A 21,467-nucleotide genomic window follows, 5' to 3' on the forward strand; every position below is an offset into this window, starting at 1 on the left:
CTCACACACTGGAGACATGGTAGCTCACTGAAACACCCAGCCACACAAATATGGGTGTCTGCAAGCATCTAGTTAAACCTCTAAACTAAAGCTCTGTTTCTTTCACTGAGCTGCCATCCTCCTCTCTCTAGTCTGTGTATGTGTGTGTGCTGAGCATGTGCTAAGCCCCCCCTACCTTCCCCCCTGGCTAGCCCACCTTCCCAAGCTGCTACGGCAGTGTGTGACACATTGCATCCCTAACATTCTCCCTGCACTTCAGTAATGCTCCTCTATCAAACCTGTCCAGGTTCAAACTGAGACAGACTGGGCATGTGCATCATCCCTGGATCCACTGGGCCGTATTCATGCTGGGAGGGGGGGAAGAGACAAGAGGATGGAGGGGGGTACAGGAATGGAGGGAGTGCGAGACAGAGGGTAGTGTAGTTCGATTGAGAAAGGGCTGTGTTGGTTCAAGCTCTGTGATGAATGAATATGGCCCTCTGCCCATGCGCGTGCACGTGTTTATGAGCTCACCCATGCGTGTGGACACAAGCATACGTGTGAGACATGCTGCTTTTTTTTGAGAGGACCCTGCTCTGGGTCTGTTATGCCTGATTCATTTATCCATTCCTTCCTTCCTTCCTCTCTCTGTTTTCCTCTTTTTCTCTCCCTTCTTCCCTCTCTCTCATCTCTCTATCTCTCTGTGAGCATGTGGCCTGTCCCAGGAGGTACAGAGTGGACCCATGGTTATTATTAAGGACCATGGTTCAGCCTCCACCAGGTGTCCCTCATTTGAGTATGATGAAGGCTCTGAGAGGGCCTCTTCTCCTCCTCTCCTGGCCTTATGTGAGGCCAGGGCCTTGTTCAGGAGCCTCGAAAACTGTAGATAATGTTTTGAAACAGGAAAGCACTTCCTGAACTTGTCCAATAAGAATACTCCTATTTGTTTCCATATTTATAGCTTTGGTGTGGCCTACTGAACACAACACATTATGGGAATGAAGTAAAGGAGATGTAGGGGGTTTGGACGCCACCCTACATTCCTGTCTTCCTGTGATTGGCTGGCCTGGAGATGATGCTATGAGATGAGAACAGCCCAGACACTAGCTAAACACCTTCATTATGTTCATCATCGTCATCAACATGTTCACTGTGTTACGAACTGACAGTTGGTTAAGCGTTATCTGCTTGCTATGATGCACCATTTTAACACAATCAGCAAAAAAAAATGTCAGTTGCATCTTATGTTCTGATAATCGCTAGTTTCGATAGTTCTAGTTTCTAATAGTCGCTATTTGCAAAAAGTCACTAATTTGCGATAGTTGCTATTTTCCGATAGTAGCTAGTTTTTAATAGTCGCCACTCCGATGGTCAGTAAGTTTCTAAAAGTTTCTAGTTTCTAATAGGTGCTAGTGTATGATAGTCTGCTAGTTTCTAATAGGTGCTAGTGTATGATAGTCTGCTAGTTTCTAATAGGTGCTAGTGTATGATAGTCTGCTAGTTTCTAATAGGTGCTAGTGTATGATAGTCTGCTAGTTTCTAATAGGTGCTAGTGTATGATAGTCTGCTAGTTTCTAATAGGTGCTAGTGTATGATAGTCTGCTAGTTTCTAATAGGTGCTAGTGTATGATAGTCTGCTAGTTTCTAATAGGTGCTAGTGTATGATAGTCTGCTAGTTTCTAATAGGTGCTAGTGTATGATAGTCTGCTAGTTTCTAATAGGTGCTAGTGTATGATAGTCTGCTAGTTTCTAATAGGTGCTAGTGTATGATAGTCTGCTAGTTTCTAATAGGTGCTAGTGTATGATAGTCTGCTAGTTTCTAATAGGTGCTAGTGTATGATAGTCTGCTAGTTTCTAATAGGTGCTAGTGTATGATAGTCAGCTAATTTCTGACTGTTGCTAGTTTCTGGTAGACAGTCAGTCAGTTAGGTAGCCAGCCAGTGTGTGTGTGTGTCGCTATGCATGTCTGTGTATTATGTTATGTGTGTTTGTGTTGCAGACGAGCCGGAGACGAGGGACGCGTGGTGGGAGGAGATTCGTCAGGAGATCAAGTCTCATGCCAAAGCCCTGGGTTGCCACGCTGTTGTGGGATACAGCGAGAGCACCAGCATCTGGTACACTACACACACACACCATACTCATACTCACACAATACATAGACTGAAGCGCTATTTCAAAGTTTGTTAGTGTATTATAGGCAAAGAAATGTATCTAAAGTTATCCACCATCTCCACCCTCTCTTCTCCTCCTTCTCCCCTCACTCCTCTTCCCACAGTGAGGAGGTGTGTATCCTGTCTGCATCTGGCACGGCAGCCATGTTGAATCCCAGATTCATGCGTGAGGGCTGTCTGGACACTGGCGGCAGCGACCACAGGTTGTCACGGCAACCGCACCCCAGCATGGTGGGGTCGGAGAGGGGCGATGGGGAAGTTAGCTCAACTTGGCTGGGGTAGGAACACACACACAATGCTGGATGGGTGTTAGTGTAGGTATGAGAAGATTTGAGTGGCCGGGAGGTTTTGGACTAACCTAGTCATTGATTGGTTCTAAATGGAGAGTGGTGTTATGAATGAATTGGATTAATTGAATTAAAAAATTGCGTTTTAGCAGTCTTTCTGAGCAGTGTGTGTATTCCAGGTTTGAGGATGCGTCGCCCCCTAGCTGCGGGTTTTGTCACATCCCGTATGATGAGTTCAACATGCCGTTCCCAGCTCAGCTCACATACTGCTACCACTGTAGGAGACAGAAGGTCCCTGACGTGCTCTTTACTACCATAGACCTACCTGCTGAGGCTGCTGTTACTGGAAAGGGCTGCCTCATACAGGCCAGGTAACACACACACTACCACCATATATCCTGTCTATGTGTGGGTAATATTATGTTGTTCCTCCAAACTGTTTCCTACGAAGAAGGTGGCCCAGGGAGGTGTATAAAATTGTGTTATATTACAGGTTGTGTCGTACGAAGAAGAAGGCCCAAGGGGAGGTGAACGCTACAGCCATCTCTAACCTCCTCCCCTTCATGGAGTATGAGCTCCACACCCAGCTGATGAACAAACTCAAGCTGCGCTCCATGAACGCTCTGTTTGGACTCCGCATTCAGATCAGTGTGGGAGAAAACATGCTCCTGGGACTAGCTGTAAGTCTGTGTGCTTGTGTGCGTGCCTACCTCTCCTCGAGTCTTCTACAAGGTGTGTATCTGACAAGTGTGTGTGTGTCCCTCTCTCTGACGTGTGTGTGTGTGTGTCCAGTCTGCAACAGGCGTGTACTTGTCAGCGCTGCCAGCTCCAGGTGGTATCCAGATAGCTAGTAAGACCCCCAGTGACCTGAGCTACGACCAACACATCTCCACCATGCAGAAACGCATCAATGACACCATCGCCAAGAACAAGGAGCTCTACAACATACACCCCCCGGTGAGACACACACACAGCCATATGTGTGTAGCTGTAATTCTGTGTAAATATGAAGGTGATAGTTATCTCCTCTCTGTATCTTTCTCTGGTTGTTAAGAAGTTATTTACGTTGGACCCTGAGGCATTCACCAGCCTGAATACGGTACTGAGCATGCCCAATTAGTGATGCATGCCACACTACCCTCTCTATTAATCATAGCTCTCTATGAGTGCAACACCCTCTAGAATCACAGCTCTGTATGAGTACAATAGCCTCTCAAGAATTAAACATCTATATGAGTACAATACACTAAAATCACAATATGAGTAGTCCTACAATTACAGCTGTATGAGTACAGTCCAGAATCACTGCTCTATAGTAAATGCGTACACTCTAGAATCACAACTCTGTGTAAGTACAGTCTAGAATCAGAGCTCTATGATGGTACACTCAAGAACACAGCTAGTATGCTCATGCATTTCCAAGGGGCGTGCAACTGTAGTTTTTCTTAACACAAAATACATTAGTGCAACAAATTTGGCAGAAAATAGTTTATCAGATGACAACAGCAGTGTAATGCTATTTGGCTAGCATCCAAACATCAGTAAATTAGCTTACAATCAATAAGCAAGGTATTTTTAGCAAAAATGTTTATCATAGAAAGAATGTAGCCAGCTGCATTTCCTAATGTTTTGTTTGCATTTTAACTTGCTACCGGAGAAAAGTACCTGAGAAAAGTAGCCTACACATCAGTCAGAGCTCTGTCTGGTGATCCAATGACTAGAGCAAAGATATTTCATCCGAGTGGAAAAGTGAAACTGAAGCATGAAATTAGTCCTTTTACATTAATAATTTTGAGCAAACCCTGACTGAAGCCAAGCAGAATTTACAATAAGAAGCATTTTAGATCTGCATTTACAAAATGCAGCAAGATATTTTTTCTGCGTTTTGTCTTTCCTTTTCTGCTTGAAAAAAGCTAAATCCTGCGTTAACTCGACCCCTGAAAAGAGTCCTCTCACTTTCCCTCCCTCTACTAAATTGTGTGTGTGTGCTATTAACTAATATAAAAACCTACTCTGATGATAGCGCTATATTGGGTGTGGGTGAATTGGATGTGATATGGAAGTAGCTACTTATTGTGTGGTTTGGACTGATGGTGTTTCTATGGGACTGTGACTAACTCAGCGGCTCAAAACCCGGACAGGGTTGGTCAGAAACACACAGACACACGTTTACATGTATTGTTGTGTTGTTGTTATTGCTGTTGTTGTAGGAGTGTATTGAGGAGGTGGTGGGGTCTCCTATCCCTGACAGACAGCGGTCCAGCAGACTGTTCAGGTCTACCTCTGAGAGTTCAGACGAGCTGTCAGAACTAGACCTTTCCCACGGCAAGAAGGATGCCTTCGTACTGGAGGTATGGCTGGCTGGGTGTCCTGTACTGTAGGGTGTGTTATGTTGGATGTGTAAATTGTAGTGTGTGGTCATAGTATTGGATGCGGTGTGTTAATGCATTTCTTCTTCTGTCTTAAGATTGATGACACTGATGCAGTAGAGGACATCCAATCCCTACTCACTGATGCCCCCATACCTGCAGGTATACACACACGCACACTGTTCTACTATAAATTATATTTTCAATTCGGCTCTGCTCTTTCACCATATCCATCCATCTGTCTGTCTCTCTCCAGGGTTCTACAGCTGTAACACGGAGGTCATGCCTGGGATTTACAACTGGACTTCAGGACTACAGGTTAGACTCGCACACTGAAACAATACTACTACCACTACTACTACTGTACTACAGGTTATTGTGCGATTTATAATATATTGTTCTCTTCTGTTCCTCCCAAGATGTTTACGTCTGTCCGGGTCTACAGACTCAGTAATGCCAATCTGACCAACCAGGGCCTAAACAAGATCTTCACTGACCTCTGTGAGAACTTGCTCAAAGTAAGACCATACACACAAGAGGGAAGCATGGGTCAAGCGTTGTTGTTCCTCTTACTTAATCTACTTAATCTATAACTTCCATATTAAATTGAACTGTCTGCTTTTTATTTGTCTGTGTGTGTAGAGTCTATACTTTAAGCTGCGTTCCATGATCCCCTGCTGTCTATGCCATCTCAACTTCACTGTAGCCGTACCAGAGGAAGAACTCATACAGGTGAGAGGACATGCTGTACATACCTGAGCACACCTCTCCTATCTTGTCCATCTTTCTTAACTCAATTTTTGTCAGTGTCTTTTTCTTACATTTGTGTCATTAAATGATAGCAACAAGGTAAAGATAGTTTCATTTTCTCACATACCTTCTCCCGTTTTCTCTCCCCCTCTCCCTTCCAGGTGGCGGTGACAGCCGTAGCCATGAGTTTTGACAAGGAGACTCAGCAGGCAGTCACCAAGGGTCAGTATTCTTAAAGGCTATATGTCAGGGCTTAGAGAAGGTTCTGGAGTTATGGAGAGCTGGAGAGATAAGACCCTCTACTTGAGTTGGTGCACTCTGGTGGGTTGAGTGGTGAAAGAGATTGAACTCTGTGTGTGTTTGTTTGTTTGTTTTCCAGGGAGTGGTGAGAATGAGGAGCAGCTACAGTTTTCTATGGAGCTGTGTGGAGAGTCAACGTCCTCCAACAACCAGCCTACAGCCAAACCTTCAGGTACACCACCACACCTTACTCCTTATACCCTCTAACCCTAACCACTCACAACCGCCTAACCTTTATCCTCCAATAACCATCCCTCAGCAGACAAAACATCAGAAATCCTCTAACTGCCTGTAATCTCTCACCCCTTGAAACTCCCTTAACCATAGTGTTCTATTCTCTGTCTTTTTCAATGTGTTCCGTGGTGGTTGTTAAGCATGAATTTACCACCTGAGACTGTATGACCAGGTAAATACTGTGACTGTATAACCAGGTAAATCCTCTCTCAGGTATTTTAGACCTGCAGCCCTGTCTGTGTATCTAGAGCGAAGTGGAGTAATAGCATTTTGATGTCTAGAAGAGAAACAATCCTGTTCTTCATTGGTCTGGAAAGAGAGCAGGGGTTCAACCAAAACGGCTGCCCTCCACCTCCTCCATATCAACCAAGACTAGGAGATGGGATTTAGGACTAGGGAACAAGATGTGGATATAGGACCAGGTAGTAGGACAAAGGAATAGAACGTAGGAAAGGAAGTGTCTGTAAGGTATTCAGATACTGTGTGTTGTATCTTGCTGAGGACTGAAGAGTCAACACCTGTGGGTGTGTCTGGCAGTGGATCATGGTGTGTGTATGTCGACAGGTGTTCCTGAGAGTGTCATGGTCCACTCCTCGTCTCGAGGTAAGCCCCATCCCACCCCCTCCCGGCTGCCATGGCTACCACGGTCCTGTTTTAAGTTCTCATCCTTTTGTTCTCCTGCTCCGCCCCCAACCTCATCCTTTATTTATTGTATTTTTTTGTCCCATGTTCTTTTCTTTATGTGTGTCTGTATTATGCATTATGTTATGTTGTGTGTATGCGGTTTTCGGTACTTGTGTGCGCACGCGCATATATGCGGTGTGGATGTTGTGTTCTCTCTCTCTGTTTGTGTGTGTGTGTGCATGTATGCGGTGTGTGTGTGTGTGTATTTTTCTCCAGCTCCCTCGGTTGATTACGGTTCCTTTGCAGACAGATGCAGCACCTGGCTAGAGCTGCTTAGGCTGAAAGCTCACACCATAAGACGAGGATCAGTTAAGACAAGTAGGAGGACACAGTTGCTAGCACACTCTGGTACACACACACACACGCGCGCGCGCGCACACAAACAAATATACACATCCCTCCCCGCTGGGTGGTGGAGCGTCGCAGATCATGCACCAGCTGATTAGCTAGAGTGTGAAAGTTGAAGCTCCACCCCTCAGAGGGTTAGCCCACCAACAGCCAGTGTATAACCTCTGACTCTGTCGCAATAGTGACCGACATGGAGGAAGTAAACATCAAAGAGGATCTTAAAACCCGCTTAAACCGCACTAAAAATATCTCACTAAAGCTGGCAACTGGGGGAAATGCAGTTTGATATTTCTGCGCTACGTAAATTAACTGTCATAAACTGTGATGATAACTGAGCATAATTAACTGGGTTTAAATGACACGACACATCTCAAATCACACCCTATTCCCTTTATAATGCACTATTTTGGATCAGAGCCATATGGCAGATCCCTGTGTAATGCTCTAACTGGGGAGTGATTTGAGATGCAGACATAATGTTGTTCAAATTGTCTGTGAAGGTTCCTGGTCTGATTGAAGCATCATTCACTATGTTACTAGATGGAACATCTTTCACACTCTGTCTTGATTCAATCATTCTGCTTAGCAGACTGCCTTCTGTTTCTGTTTTGTATCGATCATATACACACACGCTAATTCAAACAAACGCACATGGGGACTCGTTCTCACACATAGGTACAGTGCCTTCAGAAAGTATTCTTACCCCTTAACTTATTCCACATTTTGTTGTTAGTCTGAATTCAAAGTGTATGAAATGTTTTTCTCACCCATCTACACACAATACCCCATAATGACAAAGTGAAAACATGTTTTTAGAAATGTTAGCAAATTTATTGAAAATGAAATACAGAAATATCTAATTTACACAAGTAGTCACACCCCTGAGTCAATACTTTGCAGAAGCACCTCTGGCGGCGATTACAGCTTTGAGTCGTCTTGGGTATGTCTGTATCAGCTTTGCACATCTGAATTTGGGGATTTAATCAAATTCTTCCTTGCATACTTTCTCAAGCTCTCATAAATTACATGGGGAGCGGCGGTGAACAGCAATCTTCAAGTCTCCACAGATTTCCAATGGGATTCAAGTCTGGGCTTTGCCTGGGCCACTCAAGGACTTTCACATTCTTGTTCTGAAGCCATTGCAGCGTTGCTTTGGTTGTATGCTTGGGGTCATTGTCCTGTTGGAATTTAAATCTTTGCCCCAGTCTAAGGTCGTTTGCATGCTGAAGCAGGTTCTCAAGGTCTTGCCTGTATTTGGCTCCATTCATTATTCCCTCTATCCTTACCAGTCTCCCAGTCCCTGCCACTAAGAAGCATCCCCATAGCATGATGCCACCACCATGCTTCACGGTAGGGATGGTGTTCGACAGGTGATGAGCTGTGCCTGGCTTTCTCCAGACAAAGCACTTTGCATTCACCTCAGAGTTACATTTGTCTCGTCAAACCACATCTTTTGCCTTATGATCTCAGTCTTTCACATGCTTTGCCTTATGATCTCAGTCTTTCACATGCTTTTTTGCAAACTCCAGGCGTGCTGTCGTGCCTTTTTCTCAGGAGTGGCTTCCATCTGGCTACTCTCCCATAAAACCCAGATTGGTGAAGTGCTGTAGAGACTGTTGTCCTTCTGTCAGGTTCTCCCATCTCAGCCAAGGAACTTTAGTTCTGTCAGAGTGGTAATTTGGTTCTTGGTCACCTACCTGACCAGTTGCTCAGTTTGGTCGGACGGCCAGCTCTAGGCAGAGTCTGGGTAGTTCCATATTTTTTACATCTCCCAACGATGGAGACCACTGTGCTCTTTGACACATTCAACACTGAAATTGTTTTATACCCTTCCCCAGATATATGGCTCATCACAATTCTGTCTCGGAGATCTATGGACAGTTCGTTGGACTTCATGGTGTAGTTTCTGCTCTGACATGCACTGTCAACTGGGGACCTTATATAGACAGGTGTTTCTTTCTAAATCGTGTCCAAACAATTGAATTGGCCACAAGTTGTAGTGACATCTGAAGGATAATCAAAGGAAATTGGATGCACTTGAGCTCAATTTGGAGTGTCATAGCAAAGGGGTCTGAATACTTATGCAAATTAGATTTATGTATATCATTTTCAATACATTTGCAAACATTTCTAAAAAACATGTTTTCACTTTGCCATTATGGGGTATTGTGTGTAGATGGGTGAGAATTCTTTTTTATTTAATCCATTTTGAATTCAGGCTGTAACACAACAAAATGTGGAATAAGTTAAGGGGTATGAATACTTTCTGAAGGCACTATAAATACATACGCACGCACACATGTGGCTGAGGTCTGGCCAGTCTGTCTGTCTGCGGAGGCTGTATGGCTGTTTATCTGTCTGTCACTACATGGCAGCTCACGCTTTCATCACTGTGATTATACTGGCACCATGCTGCCTTACTGCGCACACACACACTCACATACACACACCGCTTATAGTTCATATTCAAATTACACACACACACTGCATCGATTTTCTTCCAGCTCATAGCTCATGTCTGCTATTCTTTGTAGCGCCATCTAAAGGCTGAGTTTGTTATCTCCATCCATCCCTTTCTTTTTTTCTCTCTCGCTCCCTTTCTCTCCCCCACCACCCCTCCTCCAGTCTCGTCTTCAGAGCGCTGCAGTCCTCTCCCAGAGGGGCGGTCCCGGTCTCTACGCTCCACCAGGTCGTTGCCGTGCAGTGCCCCTGTTACCGTGGTGAAGATGACTCCTCTGTCCTTCCTTCCCGGGACGCGCATTGTGAAATACTTGGGAATCATCAACATGTTCTTCATTAGGGAGACCACATCACTACGAGAGGTACACTCACACACACGTTTGTGTGATAGATTCCTGAAGGTGTCATCAGAGATGAATAGGAAATGAGGTGTGCGTAGTCTGTTCCTCTGCTCGCTCATAGCAGTGATAAAAAATATATATATATATTTCACCATTATTTAACCAGGTAAGCCAGTTGAGAACAAGTTCTCATTTACAACTGCGACCTGGCCAAGATAAAGCAAAGCAGTGCGATAAAAACAACAACACAGAGTTACATATGGGGTAAACAAAACATAATGTCAAAAATACAACAGAAAATATATATACAGTGTGTGCGAATGTAGTAAATTATGGAGGTAAGGCAATAAATTGGCCATAGTGCAAAATAGTTACAATTTCATATTAACACTGGAATGATAGATGTGCAAAAGATTATGTGCAAATAGAGATACTGGGGTGCAAATTAGCAAAATAAATAACAATATGGGGATGAGGTAGTTGGGTGGGCTAATTACAGATGGGCTGTGTACAGGTGCAGTGATCGGTAAGGTGCTCTGACAACTGATACTTAAAGTTAGTGAGGGAGATGAGAGTCTCCAGCTTCAGAGATTTTTGCAGTTCGTTCCAGTCATTGGCAGCAGAGAACTGGAAGGAATGGCGGCCAAAGGAGGTGTTGGCTTTGGGGATGACCAGTGAGATATACCTGCAGGAGCGCAGACTAGGGGTGGGTGTTGCTATGGTGACCAGTGAGCTAAGATAAGACTGGGGTTTGCCTAGCAATGATTTATAGATGACCTGGAGCCAGTGGGTTTGGCGACGAATATGTAGTGAGGGCCAGCCAACAAGAGCGTACAGGTCACAATGGTGGGTAGTATATGGGGCTTTGGTGACAAAACGGATGGCACTGTGATAGACTACATCCAATTTGCTGAGTAGAGTGTTGGAGGCTATTTTGTAAATCACATCGCCGAAGTCAAGGATCGGTAGGATAGTCAGTTTTACGAGGGTATGTTTGGCAGCATGAGTGAAGGAGGCTTTGTTGCGAAATAGGAAGCCGATTCTAGATTTAACTTTGGATTGGAGATGTTTAATGTGAGTTTGGAAGGAGAGTTTACAGTCTAACCAGACACCTAGGTATTTGTAGTTGTCCACATACTCTAGGTCAGACCCGCCGAGAGTAGTGATTCTAGTCGGGTGGGCGGGTGCAAGCAGCGTTCGGTTGAAGAGCATGCATTTAGTTTTACTAGTGTTTAAGAGCAGTTGGAGGCTACGGAAGGAGTGTTGTATGGCGTTGAAGCTCATTTGGAGGTTTGTTAACAGTGTCCAATGAAGGGCCAGATGTATACAAAATGGTGTCATCCGCATAGAGGTGGATCCGAGCGTCACCAGCAGCAAGAGCAACATCATTGATATACACAGAGAATAGAGTCGGCCCGAGAATTGAACCCTGTGGCACCCCCATAGAGACTGCCAGAGGTCCAGACAACAGGCTCTCCGATTTGACACATTGAACTCTATCTGAGAAGTAGTTGGTGAACCAGGCGAGGCAGTCATTTGAGAAATGGTTAGCATATTTACCTGTGTGTGTGTGTGTGTGTGTGTGTGTGTGTGTGTGTTAGGAGGGGGGTGTAAGTGGGTTCCTCCATTCCTTCATAGCGGAGGTGTTTGCCATGGTCCGTGCCCATGTTGCAGCTCTGGGGGGCAACGCCTTAGTGTCATACAGCATGAAGGAGTGTGTCTTCATGGAAAACCCCAACAAGAACCAGGTACAAAAACACACACACTGTTAATTTGCTCTGTTAGTTAAAGAACTGGAGGCCTATAGCATTACAAGATATTCTCAAAGAACCAACAGGTTAAAGAACCTCATGTCTGTCCTCGCTCTCTTTCTCACTCTCTCCGTCATTCATTCTCTCTCTTTCTCTCTCTCTCTCTCTCTCTCTCTCTCTCTCTCTCTCTCTAGGCTCAGTGTCTGATTAATGTTAGTGGTGATGCTGTTATCTTCATCAGAGAATCAGACCAAGAGGCCATACCCCCTCTGTTGACCAGCAGACAGACCAGCAGCACTGGGGCTGATGGGACCACATGACACACACACACACACACACACACACTTGAGTCTAGCCATCCAAATAATCGGGATTTGTGTCTGCCTTAAACAGATGGACGTCATAAGGTTAGGTAAGACCCCAAAAGTTACACATGCAAACAAACACGCAGAGGTAATGGAGAAATTGTCTCTTAATTGTCCATTGAGGTTCTCTACAGAAGCCATTTAGAGAGGCAGTCTGTCATGTCGCTGTCTCTCTGTCTGTTTGTGATATTATAGACATTCCAAAACATGGTGAAGCTTTATGCAGCTAAAAGACCGATCCTTCTCCATCCAGTCTCAGCAGTCACTAGCCAGCCATGCTAGAGTGGACAGGGTATTCATTAGTGGACAGCCATGGGAGAGAGGACAGGGAAGTTACTAGATGACCATGTTAGAGAGTACCATACTCAGTACAGGGTAGTAACTACTGTAGATGGCCATGATAGAGATTGTAGAAATAAAAGTATTTTAATTGTCTGTCAGACTATTTTTTGGCCAACACACACACACATACACACACACACACACACACACACACCCACCCTGTGGACAGCCTCCTGCCATACTCCTGGCTGTCCTGACTGCAGCCTTCCAGGTCTCCATACTACTGAACTCTCCTGTCTTTAACAATCATGTAAATGCTGGAAAACAAACTAATTGCGATGACACATTTTTGTTCATTGTTTATATGCCACTTTTGTTTGTGTAAATGTGCTCTACTATCAGATTTGAGTATTTTTATAATGTAAAATGATATTTGTGGAGTCTAATTTTGCATGTCTAATGAAATCCTGGAAGTTTGATTTATACGGTATAAGAGAAGTAAGGGTACGGTGATCTGTTCTACTGTTAATTAATATAACCTGTCTCTTTTGCTGTAAGACTTGAATGTACATACATACATAGGTTGTGTTGCTTAGTGTCTGCATGTATCTATTATTGCCATGACTGTCTGTTTGCTCGTTGCCTGAGATAATCAGTCCTTCACAATAAACTAAACTAGTCCTGTTGACTAGTTACCTTATTCCTAGTTATAGGTGCATATCTGCCTCAATTGCCTCATGCCTCTGCACATCGACTCAGTGCTGGCACCCCATAAGTCGCTCTGGATAAGAGCGTCTGCTAAATGACGTAAATGTATATATTATCGCTACTCATTTTGTATATATTATTGTTTATTATGTGTTACTACTTTTCTATTATTTTTCTATTTTCTTTCTCTTTGCATTGTTGGGAAGGGCCTGCAAGTAACTATTTCACTGTTAGTCTACACCTGTTGTTTACGATGCATGTGATTAATAAAATGTGATTTGATACAGTGAAAAACAGCCTGCCAGTGCCTGGTCCTGCCTCAATGTCAAAGCAGATAACATTGCATTGAAATTATGATTAATTTGTAAACGAGGAAAGACAAGTTATCCTGGGGTACATTAAATCTTCTCGATTGAGGGTAGCTCTGGTCCATGGCGTTTGAGGCCGCACGTATAACGTCAAGCTCAGGACCAGAGCTACGTGATTTAGGGCTAAGACAGTACAGTATGGAGATAAGCAGAAACTGCGTCTCCAATCGAAATCCCCGATCACGCTTGTAGGCGATATCATAGTGACGTTAGCTAGCTAAGCGCATGCGCAGAAACACGTCATCGTCGAACGGTTGTCTCGCGCCGAACTGCGCATGTGCAGACCATCGATGTAAAGTTTGACTATCAATCAATTTTATTTTATATAGCCCTTCTTACATCAGCTAATATCTCGAAGTGCTGTACAGAAACCCAGCCTAAAACCCCAAACAGCTAGTAATGCAGGTGTAGAAGCACGGTGGCTAGGAAAAACTCCCTAGAAAGGCCAAAACCTAGGAAGAAACCTAGAGAGGAACCAGGCTATGAGGGGTGGCCAGTCCTCTTCTGGCTGTGCCGGGTGGAGATTATAACAGAACCATGCCAAGATGTTCAAAAATGTTCATAAGTGACAAGCATGGTCAAATAATAATCAGGAATAAATCTCAGTTGGCTTTTCATAGCCGATCATTAAGAGTTGAAAACAGCAGGTCTGGGACAGGTAGGGGTTCCATAACCGCAGGCAGAACAGTTGAAACTGGAATAGCAGCAAGGCCAGGCGGACTGGGGACAGCAAGGAGTCACCACGGCCAGTAGTCCCGACGTATGGTCCTAGGGCTCAGGTCTCTCAGTTGGCTTTTCATAGCCGATCATTAAGAGTTGAAAACAGCAGGTCTGGGACAGGTAGGGGTTTCGTAACCGCAGGCAGAACAGTTGAAACTGGAATAGCAGCAAGGCCAGGCGGACTGGGGACAGCAAGGTGTCAGCATGCCCGGTAGTCCTGAAGTATGGTCCTAGGGCTCAGGTTCTCAGAGAGAAAGAGAGAACGAGAGAATTAGAGAGAGCATACTTAAATTCACACAGGACACTGGATAAGACAGGAGAAGTACTCCAGGTATAACCAACTAACCCCAGCCCCCCGACACATAAACTACTGCAGCATAAATACTGGAGGCTGAGACAGGAGCGGTCCGGAGACACTGTGGCCCCATCCGAAGAAACCCCGGACAGGGCCAAACAGGAAGGATATAACCCCACCCACTCTGCCAAAGCACAGCCCCCGCACCACCAGAGGGATATCCTCAACCACCAACTTACAATCCTGAGACAAGGCCGAGTATAGCCCACAGAGGTCTCCACCACAGCACAAACCAAGGGGGGCGCCAACCCAGACAGGAAGATCACGTCAGTAACTCAACCCCACTCAAGTGACGCACCCCTCCTAGGGACGGCATGAAAGAGCACCAGCAAGCCAGTGACTCAGCCCCTGTAACAGGGTTAGAGGCAGAGAACCCCAGTGGAGAGAGGGGAACCGGCCTGGCAGAGACAGCAAGGGCTGTTCGTTGCTCCAGAGCCTTTCCGTTCACCTTCACACTCCTGGGCCAGACTACACTCAATCATATGACCTACTGAAGAGATAAGTCTTCAGTAAAGACTTAAAGGTTGAGACCGAGTCTGCGTCTCTCACATGGGTAGGCAAACTGTTCCATAAAAATGGAGATCTATAGGAGAAAGCCCTGCCTCCCGCTGTTTGCTTAGAAATTCTAGGGACAATTAGGAGGCCTGCGTCTTGTGACCGTAGCGTACGTATTGGTATGTACGGCAGGACCAACTCGGAAAGATAGGTAGGAGCAAGCCCATGTAACGCTTTATAGGTTAACAGTAAAACCTTGAAATCAGCCCTTGCCTTAACAGGAAGCCAGTGTAGGGAAGCTAGCACTGGAGTAATATGATCAAATTTCTTGGTTCTAGTCAGGATTCTAGCAGCCGTATTTAGCACTAACTGAAGTTTATTTAGTGCTTTATCCGGGTAGCCGGAAAGTAGAGCATTGCAGTAGTCTAACCTAGAAGTAACAAATGCATGGATTAATTTTTCTGCATCATTTTTGGACAGAAAATTTCTGATTTTTGCAATGTTACGTAGATGGAAAAAAGCTGTCCTTGAAACAGTCTTGATATGTTCGTCAAAAGAGAGATCAGGGTCAAGAGTAACGCCGAGGTCCTTCACAGTTTTATTTGAGACGACTTTACAACCATCAAGATGAATTGTCAGATTTAACAGAAGATCTCTTTGTTTCTTGGGACCTAGAACAAGCATCTCTGTTTTGTCCGAGTTTAAAAGTAGAAAGTTTTCAGCCATGTCACTTGCACGGGGTTAGAGTAATAACATGTTCAACAACTTAAGACATTGGCTCGAATCTAGGTTGTGCCTTTAGATTTCGAGAAAATGTACAACTAAGGCAGAATGTTTCACTCATCTCGTTGACTTCTCTAACCCCAAAACCTGGCCTGGTCTGCTTCATAAGCTTTCCCGGGAGTCTCGCGATGTTGCGCATCTGGGTTTAGAAACTCTGTTTAGGGTGTCTATCCTGCGCATGTGCGGCAGTCTTTTCCTTACCCCCTGAACATTTTCAATCACCTGTAGCGACGTGTCTCCACCACTAAAATAATAATGCCGCGTTCACATACTAGTCGGAACTAGGATATGTCATACACATGCCGCGTTCAACCAGGTAGCAAGTCGGACATTTCCGAGTTTCCTAGTTCCAACTTGCATGTGAACGCCGCTTTAGAACGGTCTCCACCTCAGTGCTCCACCTCACATGTCTTCCGGTCATGTGGAAATCCCACTCTGATTTATCCCGCTACAGTAGCCAACTGATGGTCCCTGTTGGAGGAGCAGTGAGAGAGGAGACACCCAGTAAAGTGCTCCACACAGCGCAGACATGGGCTGTATCACTCTGCCGCGCCGCCTGTTCCTCTGGTGTATAGCTCTCATCTAAATGTTCGCCTTCGTCTCCCTCTATCTACACATACCAGATGAGCTATCTAGCTAGCTGTCCCATTTAGTTAGGATAGCTTTCTAGCATACAGTCATCGCTTTCTAACCAGATAGCGAGCTATGATTGTTGTGGTATGTTAGCAGCTGTTTGCCAGCCAGCTAGCTATTTTCAATTCAAAGGGCTTTATTGGCATGGGAAACATGTTTACATTGCCAAAGTAAGTGAAATAGATAATAAACAAAAGTGAAATAGACAATAAAAAGGAACAGTAACCATTACTCACAAAAGTTCCAAAAATAAAGGCTTTTCAAATGTCATATGTCTATATACAGTGTAGTAGGATGTGCAAATAGTTAAAGTACAAAAGAGAAAATAAATAAACATAAATATGGGTTGTATTTACAATGGTGTTTGTTCTTCACTGGTTGCCCTTGTGCCAACAGGTCACACATCTAGCTGCTGTGATGGCACTGTGGTATTTCACCCATTAGATATGGGAGGTTATCAAAATTGGATTTGTTTTCTAATTCTTTGTGAGTCTGTGTAATCTGAGGGTAAAATGTGTCTCTATGGTCATACATTTTGTCAAAGTCGCGTCAATTCAAATCTGGTATTAGGAACAAAAGAGGTCAACACGACTTCTAAGATATACTAGTTATTTTAATTAATGCAAAAACCTTCAATGGTAAATATGATGTTTCGTATATACGGGCTCTCTGAGATGCCTCGCAGGACACCCCAGAGAACTAACACATTGTTTCAGATTCAATACTCAAATACTCTGACAGAGGGAATTTCCCACTTCTCTGCTGGCCAATTAGAGTAAAGACTTGAGCGTGGTTTAAACTTACTCAGCCAATCCGTTGGTTCAGGGGTTGGTCCCATCTCCTCGGCACCATTTGTTGCACACTTCAGCCAGGCACAAGTTTATCATAGCAACCTGTCATAGTGAGAAGAGCCAGCTCCCTTAGACATCATTCCTACGTCCAAGGAAGGCTCACAGATCACAAAGAACCAGTATAGTCTAGCATTTGAAGACACAATCCTTATCTCATTTTACCCCCTAAAACAGCTCTTCACATCAATCACAGCCTTGCCAGGTGTCACAACCTACATTAGCCCAGTCAAGAATGCATTCTTTCTAAGTTAGTCATCCCATCAATTTAGGAGAATAATAAATCCCCAATAATCCCCCTTTTCACACCTAATAAGGTGTGATTCAAAAAATAAGAAAACACAGATTGTCATTCATTATAATACAATACAAACAAAAAATCACACTTTTATTAATAGGCCATAATGATACAAAAAAATGCAAACCCTCAGTTCATCTACACCCCACTTGCAAATTGTTACCAGTCATCAAAGAACTTCAAACCATCACATAAGGAAAGACAAACATTCACATGATTAACTTGATTAATAAAGCATAAAACACAGGATTAATAGAACACAAAACATAAGACTATTAAAACATAAAACACAAACAGAGAAGTCCAGGATTGGGCCGTATCTCACCATCTGTTGGGAAATCACCTTCTCCATCTCCTTTCTCACCAAACCTCAGACACAGGAAATAAGACAACATCCACAAAGAACAAGTATACTCATAGAAGCTATAACTTCACCCAGAATAGTTACAACAATAGTTTTCCATTTATCAAATATGTTATCAAACCAACCGTTTATGGAGCTATCAATACCAGATCTCTCAGCCAGTTTGTTCACCAGCGTAGTTACTCCCCTGAAGCTTTTTTGTCACTGACCCATCCGGTGCTATATTGTTTGAGGATGAAAATACAGCACATAGATCCAAACAGAACACAAACTCCGCCCCTCTCAGCCAAAAGCATATCTAAAGCTATTCTATTCTGCCTTGTCATTAAGATAGTTGCCGCTGTCTGCTCATCTAATCCCTTTATTGCATCACAAGTGTGGTTTATAAATCTTTGCTGGTTATAGTAAATATAATTTATCCAATCTACGTTTTTATTAATTGTTGACCACCAGAAAATACTTGATTCAAACCCAGCTGCGATCTGATTCCTAGCTTTGAATTGTTCTGGAACCCCTCGAGGTGCTCCTATCCCATCACAGGATCCTTTCATCAAAGGATCCCGGGAGGAGGTCCTACTTTCTACGTGACAACTCACCAGTCTCTGACACGTTTGATTGTTTGCGTATGTAGGTGAGTTCACAATCAGTTATCACCACACAACCATCAGATGTCAGCACGGGCCTGGTTTTAGTTCCTAAAATCCTCTGGCTGCAACAAAGAGGAGAGATTAGTCATGGTCTCTTTCAGTTGTGATATTCTCTGTGTAGGAGCAGAGCTAAGATGCCCTACTCTGTATCCTATCTTACTAGTCCTAGAAAAACAATTAGAATCCCCTGAGACTTCAAACGAAGGCAACCTAGGTCGGAATGACTTTGTTATCGGGGGATACAGATAGTTCAAGTTACTACAAGACTCTTTCACCACATTCCCAGGCGGCCCGCATGGAGGACAAACCCGTTCCTGTGCACTTCAGACCCTCAGACAGTACCCACCCCTCTATGGGTCGCACTGCCACCTCTGGCAATTCCCTACCCTCACAACACTACACCTGTCCCCAAACTGTGCACGGAGACCTACACATCCCCCACGCTCTCGACATGAGCAACTACATAGTCCCAGGATGTACACGGCGACACACATACAGTGATGTCCTCCCCTAAAGTCCCTAATCTTCCCCTTTCCCTACGTCTAGCTGTCTCCTATGCCTTCATAGACTGTGCTCAGGTATTATTTTATCAACTTGTTTTAGGTTAACTACTACTTTTGGCTGATCAGAAGGGTTTGAGTGTGTTAGGAATATGGCCCCCACAATCAGACAGCTACCTACCGTCAGGAGACCTGTGAATCCCCACCCTTGCCCTGAGAACATGTCAGACGCCAACCCATTGCTTCACCTTCTACCAAACTCACACAGGGATGATCAGACAGGGTAAGGGAATCTTCGTTAAGGAGCCAACCCCCGAGCCCTAATGGTGATCGGTTCTTTCTCCTAACTCTGTGTTTGTTCATCAGGTGTAACTGGGTTTACCTTTTTTCAGTGTGTGACATGCACCCAGATGGATCTAATATGACTTGATAGGGCCCTTCCCAACAGGCCTGCTTCCAGTTTTTCTTCTTTTAGGGACTGGATCCACACCCAGTCTCCTGGTGAGATAGAGTGGGTCACCTTCTCCTTTAGTTCACCTGTGGGGCACAAAACCTCTGACATACGGGTGTGGTTAATAAACTATCTTCACACATACATGTTGAGCTCTCAATTTCTATTGTTTTTTTATTTTTATTTTTATTTAATCCTATCATTATTATTTAATCCTATCACTCCCCCTTTTTGACACATGATTTGCCCATGTGTCAATATTACCACCTTTCTAAACCATTCCTTATGTAATTTATCATCCAATTGCCATGCCTTTCATTTTTGAGATTATCTTTTGCTTCTTTATTGCTCCTCCCACTTCCTTTTTCTTTTATGGCAGCTAAATTCAACTTTCATCCAGTTCAGAATCAATTAGTAATCCAATCAATCAATCTCTTATCTTGTAAAAACACTTATGTTTAGTTCAAACTCTGTTCTACCCAGGCTCTCCCGGGCTTGACCTGAAGACTAATTGTTGGACATGACAAGTCTATTTTTTAGGTCACCTAAGTCTTCTGTCTAGCAACAAAGAATAAAAATCTCTATGTTCATGATTAACCCAGTTATATCTAATAGCCCACCAAAAAACCTCATCATCTGTAAATCACTACCAATGTCATATCCCTCGTTACTCTCTACCATTTGGATAACATCCCTGATGTATGTATGCCTCCTTAGAGTTCCAAATTACTTTACCATGGGCTACCATTGCCTTCCCATAGATAAGATCACTTAATTTACCCGTATGCAGTACATAATGGAGTATCCAAACTTTACAGCACTTTATCATTACCAAAAAGCTCATCATTTGTTTTTTGTTTTAACGGTTTTGGCGCTTCAAATATAGCAGTTTTCCTGGATGAGTTTAACATTCGCCCCTCCTGTGTTATAGTGTGTCCTAGGTAAATGACCTCGCTCTACCAAAGTTGAAGTTTCTTTTTGCTCACTTTGTGTCCCTGTTCTGCCAGGAAGGTTAACAATTGGATTGTATCCCTCTTACATCCCTCCTGAGTGGGATTAGCCAATAGAATATCATCTACATAAACTAACATTTGCTTCCTTCCCTAGGTTCAAACTTTCCCAAATTCTTAGTTATAGCCTGGGCTAAGATTGTAAGACTTTCCGAGTAGCCTTGAGGCATCCTAGCCTAAGTCCATTTCCTTCCCTGAAAAGTAAAGCCAAACCACCCCTGACTATCCGGATGAACTTGGATACTAAATAAAGCATTAGCTAAATCTATCACTGTAAAATAGGAGTTCTCTGGTTTCAATTGGTTCAGCAATGTATGTGGATCTGGTACACATGGAACTCTGGGAATGATATTTCTATTAACCCCCTGCAAGTCCATGACCATCCTCCAGTCGGCGCTAGGTGCCTCCTTTCTAACAGGAAATACTGGAGAGTTTCATTGTACCTCATCTCCAGGAATTATCACCCCTCCCTTAAGTAAATGCTCAAATGTAGGTGTTATCCCTTTTATTGCTTCTGGTTTCATAGTATATTGCTTTTGGTATGGTCTATTATCGAATCGAGGAATCACTTGTACTGGAGCTACCCCCTTAATTAGTCCTACATCTGCTGTCCTTGTGACCATAATTTGAACGGAATTGCTGCTAACTCAGCCTCCTGTTCCTGAGTTAAGAACATCTCTTCCTGTCATCCGTTAAAACTTATCTCCAGGTGGACCCTGGGCTGGGTTTTTTGCTCTCCAATTTAACTTTCTTCTATATCTCCCAGTGGAGTGGCTATACTGATCCCCATTTGGTGTATTCTGCCAATCAGTAATGTTTTTCCCCTGTTTTATCCATTTACCTAGTGATAACCATTCCTCTGAATGTTCTTTCACTAGGGCAACATGGGGGCTCCACCTTTCTCTGTACAGCCTCTGGCTCTGTGAACCCATTTTAACCCAATTTGAAAAAACAACAATCACAAAT

The 21,467-nt window shown here is 43.9% G+C and overlaps 1 protein-coding gene across 11 annotated transcripts in view; it reads left to right on the top strand.

The window, feature by feature from the left end:
• The window catches only part of LOC121576350 (C2 domain-containing protein 5-like), a 79,634-nt gene extending 66,607 nt beyond the window's left edge, over window positions 1-13,027 (top strand). For 3 of the 11 annotated variants that reach the window (XM_045213613.1, XM_045213614.1, XM_045213615.1), the window contains 16 exons: window positions 1,979-2,093; window positions 2,255-2,428; window positions 2,617-2,808; window positions 2,931-3,117; window positions 3,230-3,394; window positions 4,648-4,788; window positions 4,905-4,968; window positions 5,063-5,124; window positions 5,226-5,324; window positions 5,449-5,538; window positions 5,718-5,778; window positions 5,936-6,028; window positions 6,655-7,092; window positions 9,748-9,944; window positions 11,525-11,671; window positions 11,869-13,027. In XM_045213613.1, the coding sequence (XP_045069548.1) occupies window positions 1,979-2,093; window positions 2,255-2,428; window positions 2,617-2,808; window positions 2,931-3,117; window positions 3,230-3,394; window positions 4,648-4,788; window positions 4,905-4,968; window positions 5,063-5,124; window positions 5,226-5,324; window positions 5,449-5,538; window positions 5,718-5,778; window positions 5,936-6,028; window positions 6,655-7,092; window positions 9,748-9,944; window positions 11,525-11,671; window positions 11,869-11,994 (2,351 nt within the window). In that variant the 3' untranslated portion in view covers window positions 11,995-13,027. Of the gene's footprint in view, window positions 1-1,978; window positions 2,094-2,254; window positions 2,429-2,616; window positions 2,809-2,930; window positions 3,118-3,229; window positions 3,395-3,491; window positions 3,537-4,647; window positions 4,789-4,904; window positions 4,969-5,062; window positions 5,125-5,225; window positions 5,325-5,448; window positions 5,539-5,717; window positions 5,779-5,935; window positions 6,029-6,654; window positions 7,123-9,747; window positions 9,945-11,524; window positions 11,672-11,868 lie in introns of all 11 variants that reach the window. The other 8 variants (XM_045213608.1, XM_045213607.1, XM_045213611.1 and 5 more) reach the window with 6 other exon arrangements.
• Window positions 13,028-21,467: the final 8,440 nt, after the last annotated feature.

Source organism: Coregonus clupeaformis, unplaced genomic scaffold (assembly GCF_020615455.1).
Source record: "Coregonus clupeaformis isolate EN_2021a unplaced genomic scaffold, ASM2061545v1 scaf0128, whole genome shotgun sequence".
Classification (NCBI taxonomy): Eukaryota; Metazoa; Chordata; class Actinopteri; order Salmoniformes; family Salmonidae; genus Coregonus; species Coregonus clupeaformis.